This window comes from Nicotiana tabacum, chromosome 6 (assembly GCF_000715075.1).
Source record: "Nicotiana tabacum cultivar K326 chromosome 6, ASM71507v2, whole genome shotgun sequence".
Taxonomy (NCBI): domain Eukaryota; kingdom Viridiplantae; phylum Streptophyta; class Magnoliopsida; order Solanales; family Solanaceae; genus Nicotiana; species Nicotiana tabacum.
This window is the reverse complement of record NC_134085.1, coordinates 109012207-109035898: the sequence shown is the minus strand read 5'-3', so window position 1 is coordinate 109035898 and position 23692 is coordinate 109012207. Positions and strand designations below refer to the sequence as shown.

General features: G+C 40.1%; 1 protein-coding gene across 1 annotated transcript; it reads left to right on the top strand.

Moving 5' to 3' along the window:
* The first annotated feature begins 465 nt into the window (after positions 1-465).
* On the top strand, positions 466-840 carry LOC107784683 (uncharacterized). Its single transcript, XM_016605847.1, has one exon. It carries the CDS (start codon positions 466-468, stop codon positions 838-840), a length of 375 nt encoding a protein of 124 aa, XP_016461333.1.
* Positions 841-23692: the final 22852 nt, after the last annotated feature.

The window sequence follows — 23692 nt, the reverse complement described above, 5'->3', positions numbered from 1 at the left end:
CTATGGACTACCGAGTGCGTTCAAGCCCTGAATGAGTTAAAGGATTATCTATCATCACCACCATTGCTCACCAAAGCAGAACCTAGAGAATGTCTCCTTCTCTACCACATCGTATCTGAAGTAGCAGTAAGTGTAGTCCTGGTCCGAGAAGACAAAGGTACGCAATCTCCCATCTATTACATCAGCAAAACCTTAATCGACGCTAAGAAGTGGTACCCCCACCTCGTAAAACTGGCACTTGTCTTAGTCGTAGCTTCACGGAAGCTTAGACCCTACTTCCAGTGCCATCCTATCTCGGTAGTCACAACTTTCCCCTTAAGAAGTATTTTACATAAACCCGAACTATCGGAAAGTTTAGCTAAGTGGGCTATAGAACTGAGCGAGTATGATATCACGTATCAACCACGGACGGCAATAAAATCACAGGTCTTCGCCGACTTCGTTACCAACTTTAGTGCAAAAATAATGGCCAAAGTTAAAAAAGAAGTCGCCCGCATTTCTCCGCAAACACGAGAACAATGGATTTTGTACATCGACGGCACTTCCAATGCATCTGGATCTGGACTGGGACTCGTACTCGAGGTTCCGACAGACGAAGTAATTTGCCAGTCTATAAGGTGCCCGGACATGACTAATAATGAGGCAGAGTATGAGGTCGTGATTGCAAGATTAAGGCTAGCTCTCAAGTACGGAGCGAGACAGGTCATCCTACGTTGCGACTCACAGCTCGTTGTCAACCAATTCATAGGGACTTTCCAGATCAAAGAGCAAAGGCTGCAAAAATACCAAGCTAAAATCTACAAATTACTGCCAGAGCTTGATGAATACCAGCTTGACTAAATCCATCAGGCACGAAACACCGAAGCCGACAACCTCACTAAATTAGCAGCAACCACCAAAAGTATTATCGGCGAAGGAAATGTGGTCACCCTCCTCTACTCTTCGATTGATCAAATTGAGGTAAGGACTATAAATCTAACTTGAGACTGGCGCAACCGTATCGTTACATACTTGCAGGATGGTATACTCCTAGATGACAAAAAAATGCCAAGAAACTTCAGATGCAAGCGGCCAGGTATATCATCATTCACAATTATCTATACAAGAGGACGTACGGCGGCCCCCTAGCGAAATGCCTAGGCCCAAATCAAATACGGCGCGTCCTAGAAGAAGTCCATGAAGGCCACTGTGGGGATCATTCCAACAATCAAGCTTTGGTCATATGCCTCATACGGGCAGGTTACTACTGGCCTACTATGAAAAAAGAGGTCGCGTAAAGATGCGAGTAGTGCCAAAAGTATGCCCAATGATCCACCAAGCAGGTGAATACCCCCACTCGGTCAATTTCCCGTGGCCTTTCATCAAGTAGGGGATGGACATCTTCAGCCCTGTTCCCACAGGACGAGATAATGTACGCTTTCTTCTGGTTTTAACTGACTATTTTTCTAAATGGGTTGAAGAAGGAGCATTCGCTCAGCTATGCAAGCAGGAAGTAATCGCCTTCATATGGAAGAACATTGCATGCCGCTTCGGCCTCCCCAAAGATATCAGTTGCGACAAGGGGCCTCAATTAACTGGAAAAAAGGTCACCAAGTTTTTCGGCAAGTGGCATATCAAAAGAATACTCTCCACCCCATACCACCCCACGGGCAATGGGCAAGCAGAGTCCTCCAACAAATCAATACTGAACATCATGAATAAAAAACTTGAGGACACCAAGGGACTGTGGCCAAAACTACTGCCAGAAGTGCTATGGGTATACCGCACAACGCCAAAGGCAAGCACATGAGAGACACCTTACTCATTAGTCTATGGGACTGATGCAGTAATACTAGTCGAAGTCGGAGAGCCCATTTTGTATACTCCCATGAAAGCGAGTCGAGGAATGACGAAAGCAGAAGGCAGGACCTTGACGAAGCAGAAGAACAGAGTGATATGGACTACATAAGGATGATCGCCCAAAAACAACAGGCAGAACGCTACTATAACAGGAAGGCCAAGGTCAGACCACTCAAAGTTAGGGACTACGTGCTCAAAGCCAAAACACAAGCAAGCAACGACCCACGAGATGGGAAACTAGGAACAAATTGGACGACCCATACAAAATCACAGTAGTAACAAACAAAGGGTCATTTCAACTAGAAACAATTGAAGAAACACCGCTACCAAACAACTAGAACGTCGCCCACCTCAAGTACTTTAACTTTTAAGAACAAGAGTCATCCAAGTCGTACTCTTTCTCCCTCGCTTGAGTTTTGTCCCAATTGGGTTTTCTCAAGGATGGTTTTAACGAGGCGGTAAGGGGGAGACTCCAAGCCGAAGTACGGACGAAAAAGGAACGAGATGGTCAGTTCATCGCCCGACCTCTCGACACATCTCCAGGTCACCAATGAAGGGACTAGATAGACCGAGTCTGGAATGCCAGCCTGAAAAATATGTAAATTTTTCCAAGTATGAGTGAAGCACAAATGTAGGTTTGCCCACATTTCCAAAGCAACATTGCCTTAATATCTACTTGGCCCATGGCCACAATCGAGTAAATAACATTTGACCTCGTTCGAATTAACTTACCTTCGAATTAACTAAAGTGATATTCAACCTTGCTCAAGTTAACTTACATTCGACCTCATTTGAATTAACTAAAGTGACATTCGACCTTGCTCTAATTAACTCACATTCGACCTCGTTCGAATTAACTAAAGTGACATTCGACCTCGCTCGAATTAACTTACATTCGACCTTGTTTGGATTAACTAAAGTGGCATTTGATCTCGCTCGAATTAACTCACATTTGACCTCGTTCGAATTAACTAAAGTGACATTCGACCTCGCTCAAATTAACTTACATTCGACCTCGTTAAAATTAACTAAAGTTACATTCAGCCTCACTCGAATTAACTCATATTTGACCTCGTTCGAATTAACTAAAGTGGCATTCGGCCTTGCTCGAATTAATTTACATTCGATCTTATTCGAGTTAACACCTACCAGCCACGGCCATGACCAAAACCAAAATTCTTATGGTTAAAACGACCAAACGATAAAAGCTACAAGACCAAACAGAGAAAATATTTAGAAACGAACAATGAAAATAAAATTTCATACTTCAAAAATATTCTTTACATGGGCTAAACAGATGCCCACAAAAATGTGCACAAAAATTACAAACCAAAGGAAAACCTACTCGCCACCGGACCCAGCAACGCCATTTCCACCTTCGCCATAAGTATATTCTTCCTCGTACCAAGCATCCTGCTCAATCCCATCCAAACCCTACTCGCTATCGCCGGTCTCCGGTGTAGCAGGGTCATAGCCGCATGCGATCCGAGTTGCACAAGCCTTAGCGCGTGCATCCTCAAAATCAGCCTCAAGGACTCTCCCTGCATCATCAAATATTCGAATATATACAGCTGGGCCTTAGCATGGATCCACTTCTCATATAAATCCTACGGGACATCAGGAAAGGCAGAAGCATGAGAGGAGGACGGTTGAGCCAATAGTCGAGACTTCTCAACTTCAAGAGCGGCGACTTGGTCTTCAAGACTAGAAACCTCTTTTTCTAGATCCCCTCTTTGCTCATCAAGACGAGTTTCCCTGAGCTTAGCCATCTCCAAATCGTTTGCCTTCTCGGATCGAAGAAGGCGGATCGCATCCTCCAAAGCCTCAACTTTTGTCGAAGCTGCCAGCCTAGCCAACTCGGCCTTCTCCAAGTCAACCGCCCTCTTAGCAACCTACGCTATATTTTGGGTAACTTCGCCACTCAAAGACTCGGCCCTACCCAAACATCGCTTGAGTTCGTCCTTCAAAGATACCACTTGGGCCTGAAGGTCTGCACATTGGACCTCAACTCCCTTGCTCACTTTGAGCTCCTATACTTTATCCCTCAACGCCCCTTCGAGGATGTTGCATTTGCCGATGACCCTTATCAGCTCATCATCTTTCTACTTCAGCTCGTCCTTATTGGCTTGGAAGTTGCCGTTCTCGCCAAACCGCCTACAGATCTCACAGTACTTGGTGCGGTACTTGGTGCGGTATTTGAGGTACTTCCTCTCCATCTTATTAAAAATGGTCCTGCGTCTCTCTTCTCGGCGAGAACTCTTAATATCCAAATTAATTATCTAAAAGAAAAGGAGGAAAAAGAAGAAAATCAGAGTAAAATGTAAGGCATGGAAATCAGAAAGGTTGGAAAACTTACTCTAAGGGCGAGGCCGACTATGCCCGACGACAGGGCTGCATCGTCCGATGTCCCGAGGGTCCTACCCTCCACATCATAGCAAAGGGAACCTAAGGAGTGGACTATATCTTCTATATTTACCAGCAAGTCCCGATCCATAGGGACCACGATGGTCCTAGCGGACCCATCCAACCTAACCTCAATGCGAGTGAACCCCTCGCTCAGCATTTGGACCTCGTCAAGATCTAGATTAGACCTGTCACATATCCACCCTCATTAGCCCCTTTGCCCCTTTAATGAGTAGACGTGGTGGGAACATTGACTAGCCTAGAAGGCGATGGCTCATCTCTCGGTACAGTGCTCGTAACTTCTACCGACGACCTGTCAACTCCAACCCCAACCTCAGACAAAGGCATGCCTTCCATAACTCTTGTTGATAGTGGGACTTCAGACGCTGGGACATCATCACTTTCCAACATGGTAGTTGTCAACTCAGGATCATATCTCGAAGGATCTACTGCTCGGATGGTTCCATCACCACATCCATCGATCTCCTTTTGCAAGGAATCAAATCTCCCTTACTCGGCGACGACTCATCTATCAAGTGCAGCATAGGAAAGACCGGAGTCTCTGCTGCTGAAGATGCCAACGGTCGGCTAGAAGTGGTCAACTGTTTAGGCTTGTCCACAGTTACAGCAAGGGCGGATCCCATCGTAGCACTTATTTGATGGAATGCAGGAGTAAGAGCCCTCGACCTCCTCGAAGCTCTCCGACCTGATGACAAAAATAAGGTTAATAAGTCAACCCCCACAATACGATAAGAAGCGACAAAGACTTATAATAAAACAACTCACTGGTCGCTAGAAGCTTGGGTCCAAACTTCTTGTGTAAAGCCGACCATTCACGGATCCCCACTATGTGGGGCAAGACCTAACTAACCCAATCATGAATATCTGCAACCAATGGAGGGGTCTTGACCTCAGCTGAACAAAATAATAATCATAATATAGAACGATTACACTACGGCCAAAACAAGCAAAATAAACACTCTGCAGAGATACTTACAGACATAATTCCACGCCGTGGGAAATCCATTGGCATTTGTCACTACGTCCTCAGTCTTGACGTAGAAGAAGTTTAGCTGGAACCGAGGATTGGCTTTATCGTCCATCTTCACTACCAGGCTCTTGCTTCCATGAGACATAGTTTTAACATCATCCCCCTATGGAAATTGGGCGTGAAGAGATGCATTAGGTGGAGAATAGATATTTCGCGGCTGGCCAACTCCGCATACTTTGTCAGTATAAGGATGAGTTTCTGGATATAAGGGGAAATCTGGGTCGGGCAGACACCGTAGTATCGACAGAATTCCTCTACCAATAAGGGAAGAGGAAAAGAATAGCCCACATAGAATAGATATGCATAGAATGCGCAATATCCAGGGCAGTGTATCTATACCACATCACGACAACCGCATCTATCTCAGATTTCACGGCCTCAGGGTCATCCTCGGGCCACTTTCAGAAGTCCGACCTAGCTTTCTCGTTGCGGAAAATTATTTTCTCTACCGTAGGAAAGCTTTTATCTTCTACAACAATGGTATACCCATCGTCGTTAGGAGGCATGCTTACTGCAAATGGAGTCGGGTTAGATTGCCCCCCCCCCAGAGTTGGGAGAAGTATTGACCATTTTTAGCTGTTTGTATATGAAGAAAATGCAAACACAAAGGAGGTATGAGTAGCAAAAATAATCAAATTAGGTGAAAACAAGGATGCAAGGATGAAGGTGATGAAAGCAAGAACGCTGAATGGAGAAGAAAGAAGGAGATAAAGACTTAAAATTTGAAAACACAAAGGATCAGGCAGAGGGTCTTCTATCCCTATTTATAAAAACCTAGGCACCATAACCGAGAATGCAAACTGTTGGTGCCCAGATCGAATATCGAAATGGCAGAGGCACAAGAAAAGACGCAATACATCAGGAAAATGCACAATAAGGAAGCATAATATCATGACGTCATTCTGAATCGACGTAACGGTAGGTTATGTCTCACGAAGAATCACGTTATCATCTCGCCAAGAGCGTTACTACTTGACTTGCTTGCCTAAATTTCCCAACTATGACTAGCGAAGTCCGCTCATCAAGATCATCTGAGAGACAACCTCGATAAGTGGAGGGACTAACTGTATGGGTCAAAATCTGCCTAAGGATATTCAACAGAAAGTGATATTACGAAAAGTGATTTTGTCGATTACTAACCAATAGAACTCAACGCAGAGTAGTCAATAATGGCCGAGGTCAAACATTAGAAGGGGTAGTAATGGTTATTTTACTGGCAGGATCTTTAAGAGAATATTTTGTTGAATATTCTCTGTGCTTGTACTTTCAAGGTTAATGAGGGGCATGCCCCTTATAAATAGAAAGAGAGATAAGATGAAAAATGGGTAATATTCTCTGATAAGAATACTCTATCAAAAGCAGAATTTCTCTAGATAAAATATAAACATTACCTTTCTATAGAGATTCGATCCTCTATTATTCAATACATTTTTCACAAGATCCAAGAAAGGTCCTAATATTATGATACTTGTCTATTGTTCATCATTGTCAGAAGGAGAAATCGTCCACCCCATTCAATATTGGGTTAAACATTCCCCTTATATACTATAGTACCATTTATTATTATTTATTGCTTTATATTTCCTCCTCATTAATGATCATAAAACATTGAATGCACCTTTCACTAGATCTTCTTTTAACGATTGCTTTACATTATCCACATTAATCTGTTACAAATATGAAGTTATTATTATTAACTAGGCTTAACCCATTATTATATACATTTAATTGGTTTAATCAAAGATCCATATTTTTTGGTAAAATATTTTGGCATATCTTTACATTGCCATTTGCATAGCCTTTTATAGGCATAAAAAGTAAAGACTACTATAGTAAAATAGTATAAGGGATGGACATAAAGTGGAAATCCATCCACAAACTATTCCTACATCGACTTCATCCATATACTATTTACAACCCCCTCTGGATGGCGATGTAAAAAAAATTCATCATTAAGAGCTTAATAGAAAAAAAGAATGTGGGAAATATATAGTTATTTGCAATATGCATTACTTTCTACCTCATTAAAAACCTTACCTAGAAAACACAACGGGACAAAATCTTAGTTTAGGGAAAAAGAGTACAACGTGTATTTTTACTCCCCCTGATTAAAATATCACTTAAGGTATTGGAGACGCCGCATTCCAATCTTGTATATTAATTTCTCAAATGTTGAGGTTGACAATGCCTTAGTAAACAAATCCGCCAAATTATCACTTGAATGAACTTGTTGAACATCTATTTCACCATTCTTTTGAAGATCATGAGTGAAGAAGAATTTTGGTGAAATAAGTTTTGTTTTGTCTCCTTTAATATATCCTCCTTTCAGTTGAGCCATACATGCAATATTGTCTTCATACAATGTTGTTGGAATATTTCCTTTCAAAGAAAGACCACATGTTTCCTGAATGTGTTGAGTTATTGATCTCAACCAAGCACATTCTCGACTTGCTTCATGAATGACTATTATCTCTACATGATTTGAAGAAGTAGCAACCATAGTTAGTTTATTTGAACGCCATGATATGGCTGTACCTCCATATGTAAATAAGTAGCCTGTCTGAGATCGAGCTTTATGCGGATAAGATAAATATCCTCAATCTGCATAACCAACTAATGCTGACTTGGATTCATTTGAATAGAATAAACCCATATCAATGGTTATCTAAATATATGATTAATACCATTCCAGTGTCTTTGTGTTAGCGAAGAACTAAATCTTGCTAACAAGCTTACTAAGAAAGCTATATCCGGTTGAGAATTGTTGGTAAGATACATTAACGCCCCAATTGCACTAAGATATGGTATTTCGGTACCAAAAAGCTCTTCATTATTTTCATGAGGTTGGAATGGATCTTTATTTAAATCAAGTGATCTTACAACCATCGGGTTACTCAATGGATGTACTTTATCCATATAGAATCGCTTTACGATCTTTTCGATGTGTGTTGATTGATGGATAAAAATTCCATCTTTCATATACTCAATTTGTAGACCAAGACAAAATCTTGTCTTTCCAAGATCTTTCATTTCAAATTCTTTATTCAAACAGTCTATTATTTTTGGAAGCTCCCCAGGAGTTCCAATGATATTCAAATCATCAACATACATAACGATTATAAAAAATTCATATCCAGACCTTTTTATAAAGATACAAGGACAAATTGGATCATTTTTGTACCCTTCTTTTAACAGGTACTCACTCAGAAAATTATACTACATGCACCCTGATTGTTTCAATCCGTATAAGGATTTCTGAAGCTTTATTGAACAATTTTCTCAAAATATTTTATATGCTTTAGGCACTTTAAATCCTTCAGGAATTTTCATAAAGATATCATCGTCTAATGAGCCATACAAATAGGTTGTGATAAAATCCATTAGACGCATATCAAGTTTTTCATGCATAACCAGATTTATAAGATAACTGAACGTGATAGCATCCACCACAGGAGAATATGTCTCCATATAATCAATGCCAGGTCTTTGTGAAAATCCTTGTGCCACAAGTATTATTTTATATCTAACGACTTCATTTTTATCATTTTGTTTTAGCACAAAAATCCATTTGTACCCTATTGGCTTTATACCTTCAGATGTTTGAACTATGGGTCCGAAGACTTCATATTTTTCAAGTGAAGTTAACTCTGCCTGGATAGCATCTTTCCATTTTGGCCAATCATTTTTCTGTCTACATTCATTGACAGATTTTGGTTCAAGATCCTCATCTTGTTGCATTATTTCAACAGCAACATTATAAGCAAAAATGTTATCGATAACAATATTATTTCGGTTCCATCTTTTCCCGGTTGAGACGTAACTTATTGATATCTCTTCATTCTCATTATTTTCAGGTACCTGGACCTCCCCTAAGGTCTTATCATTTGTTACGTCTTGGGGCTCTTCTTGAGCCACTACCTCCATGTTATGATTACTTTGATCATTTGCTCCTTTTCTTCTTCGAGGATTTTTATCTTTATAACCGATTGGTCTACCATGTTTCAAGCGTGGCATAGACTCTTTTGCTTTAATTGATTGTCCTACCGGGATATCTATTTGAATTGGAGCATTAGCAGCTGGAATATGTGACTTAGTCACCCTTGGTAGGTCAGTGAATGTATCTGGAAATTGATTTGCGATATTTTACAAATAAATAATCTTGATATAATGACCTGGGTCGGTCGTTTCATGAGTTACCACTCTGTTTCCCCCATTTCTACTTTTTATTGCCTTGTTCAGCTGTATTATGTGTTATCAGGTTGGTTGGCTCGGGTTCGGAGAGGTTTTGGTAAGGGTTGAGACACTTAGTCTCTTCTGAGTAAGCCTAAGTTGGAAAAGTCAACTAGATGTTGACTTATGTGATAAAGGGCTCGGATATGAGTTCCAATGGTTTGGATAGCTTCGGGAGGTGATTTGGGAATTACGAGCGTGATCGGAATGTATTTTGGAGGTCCGGAGTAGATTTAGGCTTGTATTGGTAAAATTGGAATTTTGACATTTTTCGGTTGGTAGGTGAGATTTTGATATAAGGTTCAGAATGGAATTCTAGGAGTTGCAGTAAGTCCGTTGTGTCATTTGGGATGTGTGTGCAAAATTTCATGTCATTCGGACGGGGTTTGATAGACTTTTTGATCGAAAGCGGAATTTGGAAGTTTTTGGAATTCTTAGGCTTGAAGTGTTTTGATGTTGTTTTGAGCGTTCCGAAGGTTGGAAAAAGTTTGCATGATGTTATGGGATAGATTGGCATGTTTGGTTGAGGTCCCGAGGGCCTCGGGTGAGTTTCAGGTGGTTGAACGGATCATTTCATGTTGAAGGAAATTGCAGAAAAACTAATGTTATTGTTGCAGGTTTTTGACCTTCACGTTTGCGAAGGATGTACCGCGTTCGCGAAGGTGGTCCCCTGTTTGCGAAGGGCTGAGGCCAGTGGTCATCGCATTCACGAGGTATTTGCCGCTTTCTCATAGAGGAAAGGTGAGCAACTGGGTCCAGGTTGATTTGTTCTTTGCGTTCGCGGTGAGTTGGGAGGCTAAGCCTTCGCGTTCGCATACAGGAAGTCACGAACGCGATGAAGGGAAAAGTGGTCAACATAAGTTTGTGCTTCGCGAACATGAGGCGTTGATCGCATTCGCAAAGAAGGATTTTGAATAGCTGGGCAGAATGTTTTAAAAGGTCATATCCGCGATTTTAGGTCTAAGTTTCACCATTGTTGGGCGATTTTAGAGCTTTTTGAGGAAGATTGAAGAGGGAATCAAGGTGAAACACTTGGAGGTAAGATTTATGGACTTAGTACTTAGTCCTAATGTGATTTCTACCTAATTAATTATGGAATTTGTGGAATTTAAGCCTAAAAATTGAAAGTTAGGGCTTGAAAATTGGATACCTAAATCTAGGGATTTGAGGGGTCATTTGTGGTTGGATTTTGATGTATTTGATATGTACGAACTCGTGGGAAGACAATGAGTTTATTGATGTAATTTTTATTGAATTCCAATATGTGGGCCCGAGGGTCGGGTTTGGATAATTTCGGGATTTGTATTGTAATTTGATTACTTTCGAGTGGGTTTTGTTCCCTTAGCATATTTTGATGGTTATGTACTGATTTTGGTTAGATTTGGAGCATCTGGAGGCCGATTCGAGAGGCAAAGACATCTCGGACTAGAGTTTGGACCGGATAGAGGTAAGTAATGATTGTAAATGCTGTCCTGAGGGTATGAAACCCCAAATTTCACATCGTTGTGCTATTTTAAGGTGACGCACACGCTAGATGACGAGCGTGGGGTTGTGCGCTATTGGGGATTATGACTTAGTCCATCCCGTATGACTTTAACTGCGTATTTGATTAAAAACTGTTTGCTATTATCATGTTTTGGGTTGAGTGCCATATTTGGGCCTCGTGCCAACTGTTTGGACCCTTAGGGGATTTTTACTACAATTCCTCACTGTTTTGACTTCGTATTAGTACTCAGTCATGCTATATTCTACTGTTTTCACAACTCCACCATCTTTACTCATTTTTGATACTTTAAATGATATTTTGGGCTGAGCATCATATTTTATTGTTGCCCGAGTGGCTTGTGAGATTCTAACTGAGTAAGGCCGAGGGACTGTGTTGTGAGGATAATATAGGATCGGGCTGCACGCCGCAACAGTATTATATTGAGTCATGATTATGAGGCCGAGGGCCTGAGTTGTATGCCACAATGTGGTTTGATATGAGGCCGAGAACCTATTTGATTATGATACGAGATGGCTTGTTATTGCGCTTAGGCCGTAAGGGGCCCCTCCTGGAGTATCTATAACCCCAGTGAGCGTGGGTACCCAGAGTGAGATGTCTTATAGCCCGAGGGGCTGATGTTGTTCCATACTATTGCCCGAGGGGCTGATTCTGTTAGCACTTTGATCGAGGGGCTGATTTTATGTGTTTATGTTTTCTCACTGCTTTTCATTCACTCGTTTAATTGCTAAAAAATGTTTTAAAGAAGTTTACTGAACTAAGGTGTTTCTACGAGTTTTTCCTGATTATTTCCTTGTTCTAGTTTTATACTGCCTCTTTGTAGCATTTTGCTGTGTTTTACGTGTTTTCTTATCGCTCAGCTACCTTTACTTTTATTACTTACTGGGTATGCGTACTTACATTACTCCCTGCACCCTATGTACTGATTCGGGAGCCTCGAGTCACGCTAGCGAGGGCTGATTGCTTCCAGCAGGCTGTTCGGAGTTCACTAGGTAGCTGCTCGACGTCCGCAACCCAGTGCTTCTCCCTCCTATATTTACTTTCCTTTGTACTAGCTTTGTAATAGACTATGTAGTCCTTTTTTATACTCTTAGTCAGATGTTTAGATGCTCGTGATTGGTGACACCCCGATGTCGGGCTGTGTTTGTTTTTTGCATTTGTTCTATTTCACTCTATTTTTGGGATTTATCACTTATTAATGAATTAATTATGTATTATTATAACTGTTAATTGGTTTGGGGTTTGTGTTGGTTGTCCTTGTTTCACGAGAGGCGCCATCTTGACCGGGTCCGGTTTAGGGTCGTGACACTTTTGAACCTCTTATTCACATTGATTTGTTCGAGGATCTAAATGAGTCAGTGATAATGCATTCCAATCTATCTCCTTTTTCTGCTACTTATTTTCTTCTTACTAATTAATTAAAATGTCAATCAAAAAATCTTGTCCTAAACAAATCTCCAATTATCGGCTCTAGATATTTTATAATAGAAGGAGATTTATATCCAACATATATCCCCAACCTTCTTTGAGGACCCATCTTTGTGTGTTGTGGTGAAGCAATTGGAACATATATCGCACAACCAAAGATTCTAGGATGGGAAATATTTGGATCCTGACCAAAAGCCAATTGCAATGGAGAGACTTTATCATAACTTGGGGGCCTTGTCCGCACAAGTGCTGTTGCATACAAAATAGCATGACCCTATACTGAAATGGGAAGTTTTGTTCTCATAAGCACTGGTCTAGCAATTAATTGGAGGTATTTGATCAATGATTCCAATAGACTATTTTGTGTATGAACATGAGCAATCGGATGCTCAATTGTTATCCCAGTTGATATACAATAATCATTATAGGCTTGGGATGTAAACTTACCAGCATTATCAAGACGAATTGTCTTAATTGCATAATCTGAAAATTGTGCTCTTAGCTTTATTATTTGAGACAACAATATCGCAAATTCCATATTGCGAGTTGATAGTAAGCAGACATGTGACCATCTTGTAGATACATAAAAAAAAACCATATAATATCCAAATGGTCCACATGCAGGGTGAATGAGCCCACATATATCACCCTGTATACGTTCTAGAAATGCAGGGGATTCCATCCGAACTTTAATAGTTGATGGTCCACATGCAGGGTGAATGGCAGATTTTACTTCTATAGCCATTCCAGGCATTTAAGATTTCCAGTAATTTTGTTTTTAGATTTACTTGTTTCAAAATAAATGCTCGATTCATCAAGTCGTACTTGTCTGGATGATTTTTTGGTTTAAATCAAATGCATTTGCTCTTTAATATTCATTACTATTTTTACACTTTTCTTTCTATAGCGTTATTATTATTTTTCCTGATGAATCGGTGACTGTGACATGTAATGAGGCAACACAACATAAGAATAGTGATTCAGATGAATAGGATGAAATACCCGAGGAAATTGTCAGGGAGGTTGAAAACTTTGAATTGAACTACGCTTGACCTAATTCCCGTTTAAGAGGGGATACATAGACAGCCTTATGGGTTCGGTCATATCATAATAAAATTTTCATTTTTTCCCAAAATCATAAACCGGGGCAGAATTTTGAGGAGGACCCTCAAAATTCCGGAGCAAGTCCAGCCAGTGCCAACATATACAAGATGGTCAGAAATCGGTTAAGAAACTGGGACAGAATTTTGAGAAGGATTCTCAAAATTCCAAAAAAGATTCAACAAGGTTCATTACCCGCAAATGGTCAAAAGATCATCTACCAGATTGGGGCAGAATTTTGAGGAGGACCCTCAAAATTCTTAAAATTACTGAAGTGTGTTAAAATTCTTAAAATCTACACAAGAAAGCTGCAGTATCTCTGAAATGTGTTACAGTTACTAGTTCATCTAAAATTACTTGATATATCAATATGTTTCTAAAATAACTCTATTTTTATCAATAATTGCATATTTTTCGGAATTTTTTTATTTACGTAACAGTCAGGTGTTACCCAGAGGAACTCGAAAAGGCCCCTAGAATGGAGCAAAGTAAGTCCAGCAGAGAGAAGCACGAACCAACCTCCCCTCACAAAACTTACAAATTTTCTTTGAACGCAGGCACGTTTGACGTAACAATAGCATTTGTAGATATGCATACACAAGGCAAATTCGCTATCAATCAGGACATCAGACACTGAATATATCTCTAGCTAAGACATATACTACTCTTATTTACTATTTGCTCTCTGCATGAGGCTAATCCCTGACTCCATATTTGCACGAGGCTAATCCCTACCTTCACATTTGCATGAGGCTAATCCCTGCCTCCTTATCTACATGAGGCTAATCCCTGCCTCTCTATTTGCATGAGGCTAATCCCTGCCTCCATATCTGCATGAGGCTAATCCTTGCCTCCCCACTTGCATGAGGCTAATCCCTGCCTCCGTATCTGCATGAGGCTAATCCCTACCTCCACATTTGCATGGGACCAAGCATTGTCCCTCCTTACATAAATATTGCTCTTTTCTAGTACTATCTATTTGCTTTTCTATTGGGCTAAGCTCTGCCCTTCATTTCGCAAGACTAAGCCTTGTCTTGTTAACATCATATTATTGCATATCATGGGCTAAAATATCGCCAATCTATCCGGAGACGTCATAGTCTAAAAGGCATCATCCTCATAGCCGGAAGACACAATGCCATGGCCTGAAGATCCCTCAAATGTGCATATTATTATTCAAAGGCGTCATGGTTCGGAGGCACCATCTGCATGGACCGAGAACAACATTTCATGGCCTGCAAATCCCCCACTAAACAATTCATGGCCTAGGACGTCATGGTCCAATGACGTCATCTTTAACCGTCCAAAGACAACCTTCATGGTCCAAAGGGAATCTGCATCATGTTTAAATTTCCGCATAAATACATGTCGGCAACATCTTTTCATCAGTAGGTGACCAACAAGCAACTGCTATCCTAGCAGGAGCGACCTCGCTCCAGTTCCTTCAACTATCTCAAACCTTAACCGTTCACCACAGCCGCTCTTGCATCCCGTGTCCGTTCTTGCAATGACTTCATCGGTATATTCCTCCAATAAATCCAGAACTACACATGGCCTAATTCCTATAAAACCAGGTATATGTAGGCAATTCAAGACTAGAGTCCGGCCTCTGTCTTTCAAAACATCCTATCCGGTCAAAATTGGCCATCATTTCTTTACCCGGAAACTCTTTCATCCTTCCCGGGCAAAGAGGGGAAGCTGTTGTTACCCAATTTTCCTCATATGTTTTTAACATATACATACTTTTAAAATAGCACATATGCAGTTATAAGCATGCATAAGCATTTTTATAATTTTTCTATAATTTTTAAAAGCTCCAAATTGATTTGTTTCTTCTCTTTCTTATTTATAAAATTTCAAATAATTATCTTTCAAATTATGTTTAGTGTTTAACATTTTTGGTGCATTTTTGTAATTATATTTACATTTTTAGGCTAAATTGCACATCTTTGCAATAAAAGCCCTACTAATGCATAATTACATTATTGATGCATAAAATGATCTTTTATATTTTTAAAATGTTAAGAACTATTTTAAATCATTTTTTAGTACATGAAAATATTTTTGGAAATCATTCATTATTTTTATAAATTATAAAACTATTAAAAGTGGCTATATAAAATCTAGCCTATTTTATTTCCAATCATCAATTAAATTACCCAGCCCAAACCCTGAAGACCCGATCCAGCCCCCAATACCCTTTAATCTCAGCCGTTGATCATAAAGATCAACAGCCACAAACGACCCTTCCTAAACTAAACCCAAAAGACCCCCCAAAACCCTACCATTCTACAATACCCGCTGCCCTGAAACCCCTCTCCGCTCTCAAACACTCCCAAACCTAGCCCTAGTCAAACCTCACTGACCCTCGTCCATGGCTGTCTAAAATGATCTCTCACTACTCTACAGGCCTCCAATGGCCTCCCTCATGTTAATCTTGCTATCTCCAGGGCCCTCAAGAGACCAGGGCTAGTTGACTTGCATCTATGGTTCCTCTCTCGCCTGTTTCAGGCCATTCCAGTGTAATTCCGAGTAAGATCGTCCTATATTGACTACGATCTATGGGTTTCTAAGCATGTTTCTTCACCTCAGTATGGTTCTCTTTGAAACCCTAGTTTCTTTTTCTGAACCTCTTAGATCTGTGCAGATCTGAGATGATTTGGACTTGTTTCATGTGAGTTTTACAACAACCTTGAGGTTCTTTACAAAAATCTTATGATTTTCGATTGATTTTTCATCTTTTTCTAAACTAGAGTTTCTGAAATTTTTTTGTACAAAATGTTTGATGATCTTTTGTGTTTAATCTTCTGCTTCTCATATGTTTCGACTGATTTTGTAAGTCTGCTACAACCTAGCTCGCTTGTACTGAAAGCCCTAATTTTTTGGGTTCTTCGTTTGGTTTCTGAGTACTGGCACATCTGATTGTGTTCTTGCTTTGGGTTCTTGTGATTTTTCGTAATTTTCTTGTCCTAATATGCTTCTACTGAATTTCTTAGTTCAATCCTTTCACTGATTCTATATTCTTGTGTTCATCCTAACCATTCATGTTAAGACCTGTATCTTTCTCCTTGAATCAGTGTCATTTAACTTTTTGTTTTGTTAAAGTTATGTATCGATTTCTAACTATTCATGTCTTGCCTTATTTTATATGCTAAAATTGCTGACTCTTTCATGACTTTATCTTTAATTGAACCCTTTATTATTCTAAATTCCTTATTTCCTAGTTTAATTTGAACACTTCCTCTTAAACTTTCGATTCTTACCTCTTTACTCGATTTGATTGAATTGCTTGTCTTAATTAATTTTTCCTTGCCTTGTTTGTGTTTTGCTGATTCTTACTGATTTGTTTCCTTAATTTCAACTTCTGTTCATTTACCCCTAATTACCTACTTTATACCCAAACCTTACTTGATTCTTTTCCTTAAATACCTAGCATGCTTTTACCATTGATTTGATAGTCCTTGATTAAGGGAAAGACTTGCTGATTTATATGTGACTTCCCTGATTTGCTACTTAATTGATCTCTTACCTTATTTGTTAAGCTTTTGACTACTATATAAACCCCCTCTTATTTTTAGTTCTGGACAACAAACACTAGTTCATCTACACTCTCGCATTCTCAAAAGTCATCTATTCTCTTCTGTTCCTTGCAATTCTTCTTAGTCCAGCCGGTTGTAAGCCAAGGCTGTCCACTTGCACCATATCTACTCTATACTCTGTGTTATCTCCTTAACTGGTATGTTTTGATTCAATTCACATTCCAAACTATGTGTTTTCTTTGTTGCTGCAGTTCATCAGTTTGTGATTTCCAATTCTATGTGCTATTCTACTTAATATGCAATCATCATGCCTAGATTACTGTATCACAAAAGCATGTTTAAGCTTATTTTGTTAAAGGCTATAGCTATTATACTGTTTAGCATTGTCAATCCTGCTTTAAATAATTGGTTCACTAACATGTCCCAAGCTGCATTGTGTGTTTATATTTCACCCAGCATGACCAAATTGTGCATGTTCTGTATATGACCTAAAACCTTGAATGTTTCATGAAGTGTTTGTGTAGTTTGTTCATCTAAGTCCAGTTTGTTCTATTTCACTAATGAGATCCTATTCGTATCTAAAATCTATGTGTTCTCAACTTAACTTTGCAACTACAATCTGTGTATTTGATTGCCATCACTAAGGTGCATTCTAGGTGTCCCCCATACCCTTTCCCTTGTGTGAGGTCTGTGCTGAAATTGTGTATTCTTTGACTTGCTTCCTGATTTTTTTAAAAAATGTTCTTCATGTTTTCTCAAACTTTTCCTACCCTAACTATGTTATGATTTTTATAAAATTCTTTCTATTACTAAGACCTTCTTTCTACTGTTTACCAAACTCTTCCAAAGTCATCATGCACTCTCATATTACTCTTAGAATATTAGGCTCTGCCCCTCTGACATGTGTACTGCCTTGAGATCCTTGAGATCTCTCTGAACTCTGGCATGTCAGAGCTGGTCTTTCCACACTGCACCTAAATAGTCATCATTTGAGAAAAGGTGTGAGAACTGCCCGGGATCCTTGAGGTCCTTAGGGGACTCTAACACACCTAGACATGAAATTGGCTATGGAACTTTGGCATTTGAGGCTATTGGAGGTTTGGGAAGTCATTTGGGCCTACTGCAGGCTCCCTATAGATTATTTCCTACTTATTTATGTATTTTTATTTAATTCATTGGTCTGTAATAATTATTGTAAACAACATTGTGGTGATTAGTGAAAAGGGGTGGGTAGTTATATATATGTTGGGTAAATGGGATATAATGCCTATAGGTTTGTGTTAATTCAAATATGTTTGCCATGTTTGCTTTACTGCCACAATATTTGAAACCATGCCTATGGGATCTAAATGGATTTTAATAATAGAGATCACGCCTAATGGTTAAAATCATCTCTAATAGAAATCATGCCTATAGAACTTAAAACCAGTTTAGTTAAATAAATCAATTTAATTTATGTTTGATCATTCTGAATTAGTTTAATTAATCTGTCTGTTTCTTTAATAAGTTTTTAAACACTGCCTTAAACTAATATTGCTAGAAAGCATGCCTATAGGATCCCAAGTTGTCGTTTAAAAATTATTTTATTATTTTACTGCATTTCTAATCAATATAGATACCATGCTTTTAGGACATCACTGTTATGCGTTTAGGCAAGCCTCTAGGGCGATTAAAATCCTGCAACTATTAAACTGCGCTTTAAAACTGCTCACATTCACAGGACTAAAATCAGTAGGCAAGCAAAATAGGTCTTTGACGCTTGGTCCTAATTCAATGTTGTATAATCCTTGCCCACCTAAATATCATGTTCTAGGATTTTCTCTTAAATACTTGACTGTTGTTTGAAGACGTGCACTTACTTGTTATATTTGTGGAGGTGACTGTGAGCCTGTAATTTGTTCTCTTTAAATGCAGTCCTAATCGTTTTTGATTGACGCATGGATTTTTATCCTTTAAAACCTTAGGAAGTTCTAGAACTACCTAAATTAGAGGTCCTAAATACCTCCAGGGCCACAAGGAATGGACGGGTAGTGCGTGAATAGGACATTTTCAAGGTTGCTAGAACACTTTAGGCTATGACCAAGGGAAGGGAATTGGGTAGTAAGGATATGATGACTACGCGTTAATGTCACGTGTAGCCCCTCATTGAGGAGTGATTACCGGGCATTGTGTGGGGTGATCTTGTAGGCTAACCAACCTAGGACCCCTCTTTTCTCTATATATGCAACTTGTTCAAGTCTTTTCCTTTTGTCTCATTACTTGAGTCATACAATGTCCAAAATATGCCTTTATTTGCAAGTATGTGTTTAAACTATTTATTTGTTAAAAGGACTAATTCATAAGTATATTCTCGGCTTGGACCCAGCGTTGTGTACCATGAGGGGTGCCTAACACCTTCCCCTCACGGTTACTTCTAGCCCTTACCCTAAATCTCTGGTAATGCAAACTAGTTTAAGAGTTAATCGCTCTAGGTGTCCTAACTCACCACAATCCGTTAGGTGGCGACTCTTCAAATACCCAATTCCCAAAAAGAAACGAGTTATTACCTCATGAATGTTGAAACCCGGACCTTCTCTCCGCGGAGGGAAAAAAGGGTGCGCAACAGCATGGCGACTCTACTAGGATACCTTTAGGCTTTTACCATAACGAACTTATCTTTTGTAAATTAGTCCAAGCATGCTCTATCCCACGTACCATTTCCCTTATTTGAATTTAACTGTCTATTTTCAAGCATTTATGATTTCTTTATTCCTGAAACTGACTTGTCTCCTTGTTTTCTTTTTCTGTAACTGCCTTTCAATTATTTAAATATTGCATTTATTATTCTCTTATGTGCAAATACTTGGCTACATGCTATTTATTGCTGCATAAATCATGCTTCACATCATATTCCACTCGTACGTATCAAATCCTATAGCAACGCTTGATGAGTGGTTGCTCTCTTCCTATTTATTACCTTTAATTCAAAAAGGCTTATTTGCGGTAAAACTAGTCTATCAGCGGTGTAGTCAACGATTTCGTGCCTTCCCCCTCAAGTTGTCTGCTTGAATGTACCAGTCTAAACCCCCATAGTAACCTTACTCTGATTGAAATTATGCATGCATCATGGTCAAACCTAGTCGGATTAATATGTTGTCCACATAATAATCCTTTAAGATGAGCCTTATCCAAAAGTCCATTGGGGTTTCCATAACCCCAACGGTCACAACCACGTTCTATGCATTTATTTGGAGAACTAAATGCCAATATGCTAATCGTGAATGTATAAATAGTCGAGTCTGGTAGGGGAGAAGGGCCTAACTTTTTTGTTTTGCAGAAAATAAGGCACGAGGTCCCCAAATTTGGTATGGTTAGCAACATCCCACCATTGCTGCTAGATTGGTGGGAGGACCTTTCCTCAAGCGACAAGAAACATGTAAGAAAGTACCTAGGTAACTTGCCTTCTCTACTAGAAATTGAGCCAAACAAAAGGATGATCGAGGCTGCCACTTTATTCTGGGATAGTGAAAGGGTTGTGTTCTGTTTCGGCGACATAGAAATGACACCACTTCTGGAAGAAATTGGAGGGCTTGAGGGATTGACTTGGGATAGCCCCGGGTTATTGGTGCAGGAAAACCGTACTGGTAAAGGGCTTTTAAATATGATGGAGCTGAAGAAAAATGCTAACCTGGTATGCCTGAAGGAATCTTACATACCCTTCGAATATCTGTATGAGAGGTATGGCCATAGAAAGTCCTACCGTACCTACCATGATGAGCACTCTCTTACTTCTCTGGGCCACATCCACCACAGAGTGTTCGTGTTCATTGTATGCTTCTTAGGCCTGATAGTATTCCTAATAAAAAGGGAAATAATCCACACTAGGTTGGCCATGATCTCTAAGACTTTGATGGAAGGGATCAATGGACAGACATACACCATAGTTCCCATGATCATAACCGGCATCTACAGGGGTCTAGAGCGCTGTCAAAGAGGGGTCCAGCATTTTGAGGGTTATAACCTGTTGCTGCAGTTGTGGTTATTAGAACATCTTCAAAAGGGCCAGTATCGACAAGAATTTCCGCGAAGGGCTTGGAATGACCATATTGCCTTCCATCACCCCAAGCGGATGACCTATATTCCGGATAGGTTTGCTCAGCCGAAAAATGCCAAAGAGTGGGTGGATTTCTTCGACAATCTGACCGAGGATCAAGTGCAATGGATGTTTGAATGGTTCCCAACAGGCAAATTCATCATCAGATCCAGGGACGCCCCACACCTAGTGCTGATTGGGTTGAGATGGATATACCCTTATGTCCCTATCCGAGTTATGAGGCAAGCAGCCAAGAAACAGGTTATACCAAGGGTTGCCAAGATGAGTCATTTCAGAGCATACTTTTAAGACGACGACGTCCCTTACAAGTGCCAAGCTCAGCACATGTGGAACTGCAAGATCATTGTTGAAAAGAACACCATCGAACCCGAAAGGTATCATGCAGGGTGCAAACCTCTCTACCTGGCGTGGTTAGAAGACAATCTAAAAGGAATGGTGATGCCAAGAGCCGCTCGAGGGAATAAAATCATAGATGAAGAAGTTGAAGCTCAAGTCAAATACAACAGGCTGCGCAAGAGGGTCCACGACTCTGAGAATGAGCACTGGGAAATACATGAGAGGAATGTGAGGTTGATTGAAGAATGGAAAGAAATGGCAGTCACTTCCAACTGGAAGTTGGAATTTCTAGAGTGAGGAATAGTGGAGCTGGAAGGTAAAGTCATAAAGAGGATCGAGGATTTCCAGAACGCTGAAGGAACTGAAGGAGGACATCTGGCCAGAGCCTACTTGTTGCTGGGTCTTCGTGAGCTGGGGGACCTATATGACGGAGTTAGGAAGATCGAATCTGGGGAAAGTCCTTCTAGGACCAAATAGGCTAGATTTATTTGCTTTCTTGAAATGTAATAAAGCCTAGTGCCAGTAGTAACTTATTTTTCTATTATCTTAGTGTCGTTTGAGATTCGTCTATTTTTCATGTTATGAGATGAAGCATTTATTGGCATCTAAAGTTCTCCAAATCTATTTGTCGCTAGGCCTACCTCGGGCACAATGAGGCTCCCAAATTAAGACATGAATTTACATTTCCACAATATGTGTTTAAATACTGCATGCATTTCAGAATCTTTACTGACTTGTTACCTTTTTGTTTTTCCTTATTTTGATTATTCCCATCCCCTTAGGTTGGTTCACTCATACTGGCATCATCAGCGTATCATACCAAATCTAAAGGCCCTCTACCCCTCCTCCTCCAAGCAATACAAAAGGCAAAGGAAAAACAAAAATAGACAACTTAAGTGGTATCCAAAAGGAGAATGTTGAGAACGCAGAAACTTCAGATGGACGAAGTACTCCGGCACCGAACGACCTAGTCTTAAGATTGGAACAAAAGATATTGGAACTACAAGGAGAACTTGAGTAGGTTCGCAACTTGGCAAACTTGTCACTAACCCTGAACGTCCCAAATATCAACCAACAGAACAAAAAGAACCCAGCATCTCCCCAAAACACACAAAACCAACATCCAGAAAATCCTCCCACACCAAATCAATATGCAACTCCACCCCAAAATCTCAATCCCTTACCAATACCAACTCTGCCATAACATCACCATCAACTAACTCATTACCCACCAACCACCACTTATCACACTCCTCAGAATACGCCACAACCTATTCCAGATCCTCAAAACTCAACCAATGACCATCATTACACCCAAGTCCCTGGAACCCATCAAAGCAACCCTATATACGTAGAAACTGTACCTCACTCTATCCAACCAATCTCCTATACACCGGAATCCTCTGAGAATGACCTGCTCATTAAAAATATGGCTGAAGAACTCAAGAAGTTGACGAGCTGAGTTCAGGGTGTTGAAGTCGAAAAAGGAATAGAAGGTTTGAACTACGAAGATCTATGCGTACAGCCAGATGTAGAACTACTGGAGGGATACAAACCTCCCAAGTTTGAGATGTTCGACATTACAGGTGATCCCAGGGTTCATTTGAGAACCTATTGTGACAAGCTTGTCGCGGTCGGAAAAGACGAAAAGATCCGAATGAAACTATTTATGAGGAGTCTTACTGGGAATGCTTTGTCTTGGTACATCAGCCAAGATCCTAAGAAATGGTCCAATTGGGTAAGTATGGCAGCAGATTTCATGGACCGGTTCAGGTTCAATACAGAGAATGCACCGGATGTTTTCTACATTTAGAATCTGAAGAAGAAACCTACTGAGACTTTCCACGAGTATGCTACTCATTGGAGGTCGGAAGCGGCCAAGGTCAGGCCATCTTTGGACGAGGAACAGATGAACAGGTTCTTTGTCAGAGCACATGATCCACAATATTATGAAAGGTTGATGGTTATCGAAAATCATAAATTCTCTGATATCATCAAACTTGGAGAAAAAATTGAAGAGGGAATCAAGAGCGGGATGGTAACAAATTTTGAGGCATTACAGGCCACAAATAAGACATTACAATCAGGCGGAATATCAAAGAAGAGAGATGTTGGGGCAATAATGGTGGCTCAGGGCCCGAAATCTCCACTTACATATCAAACACCTC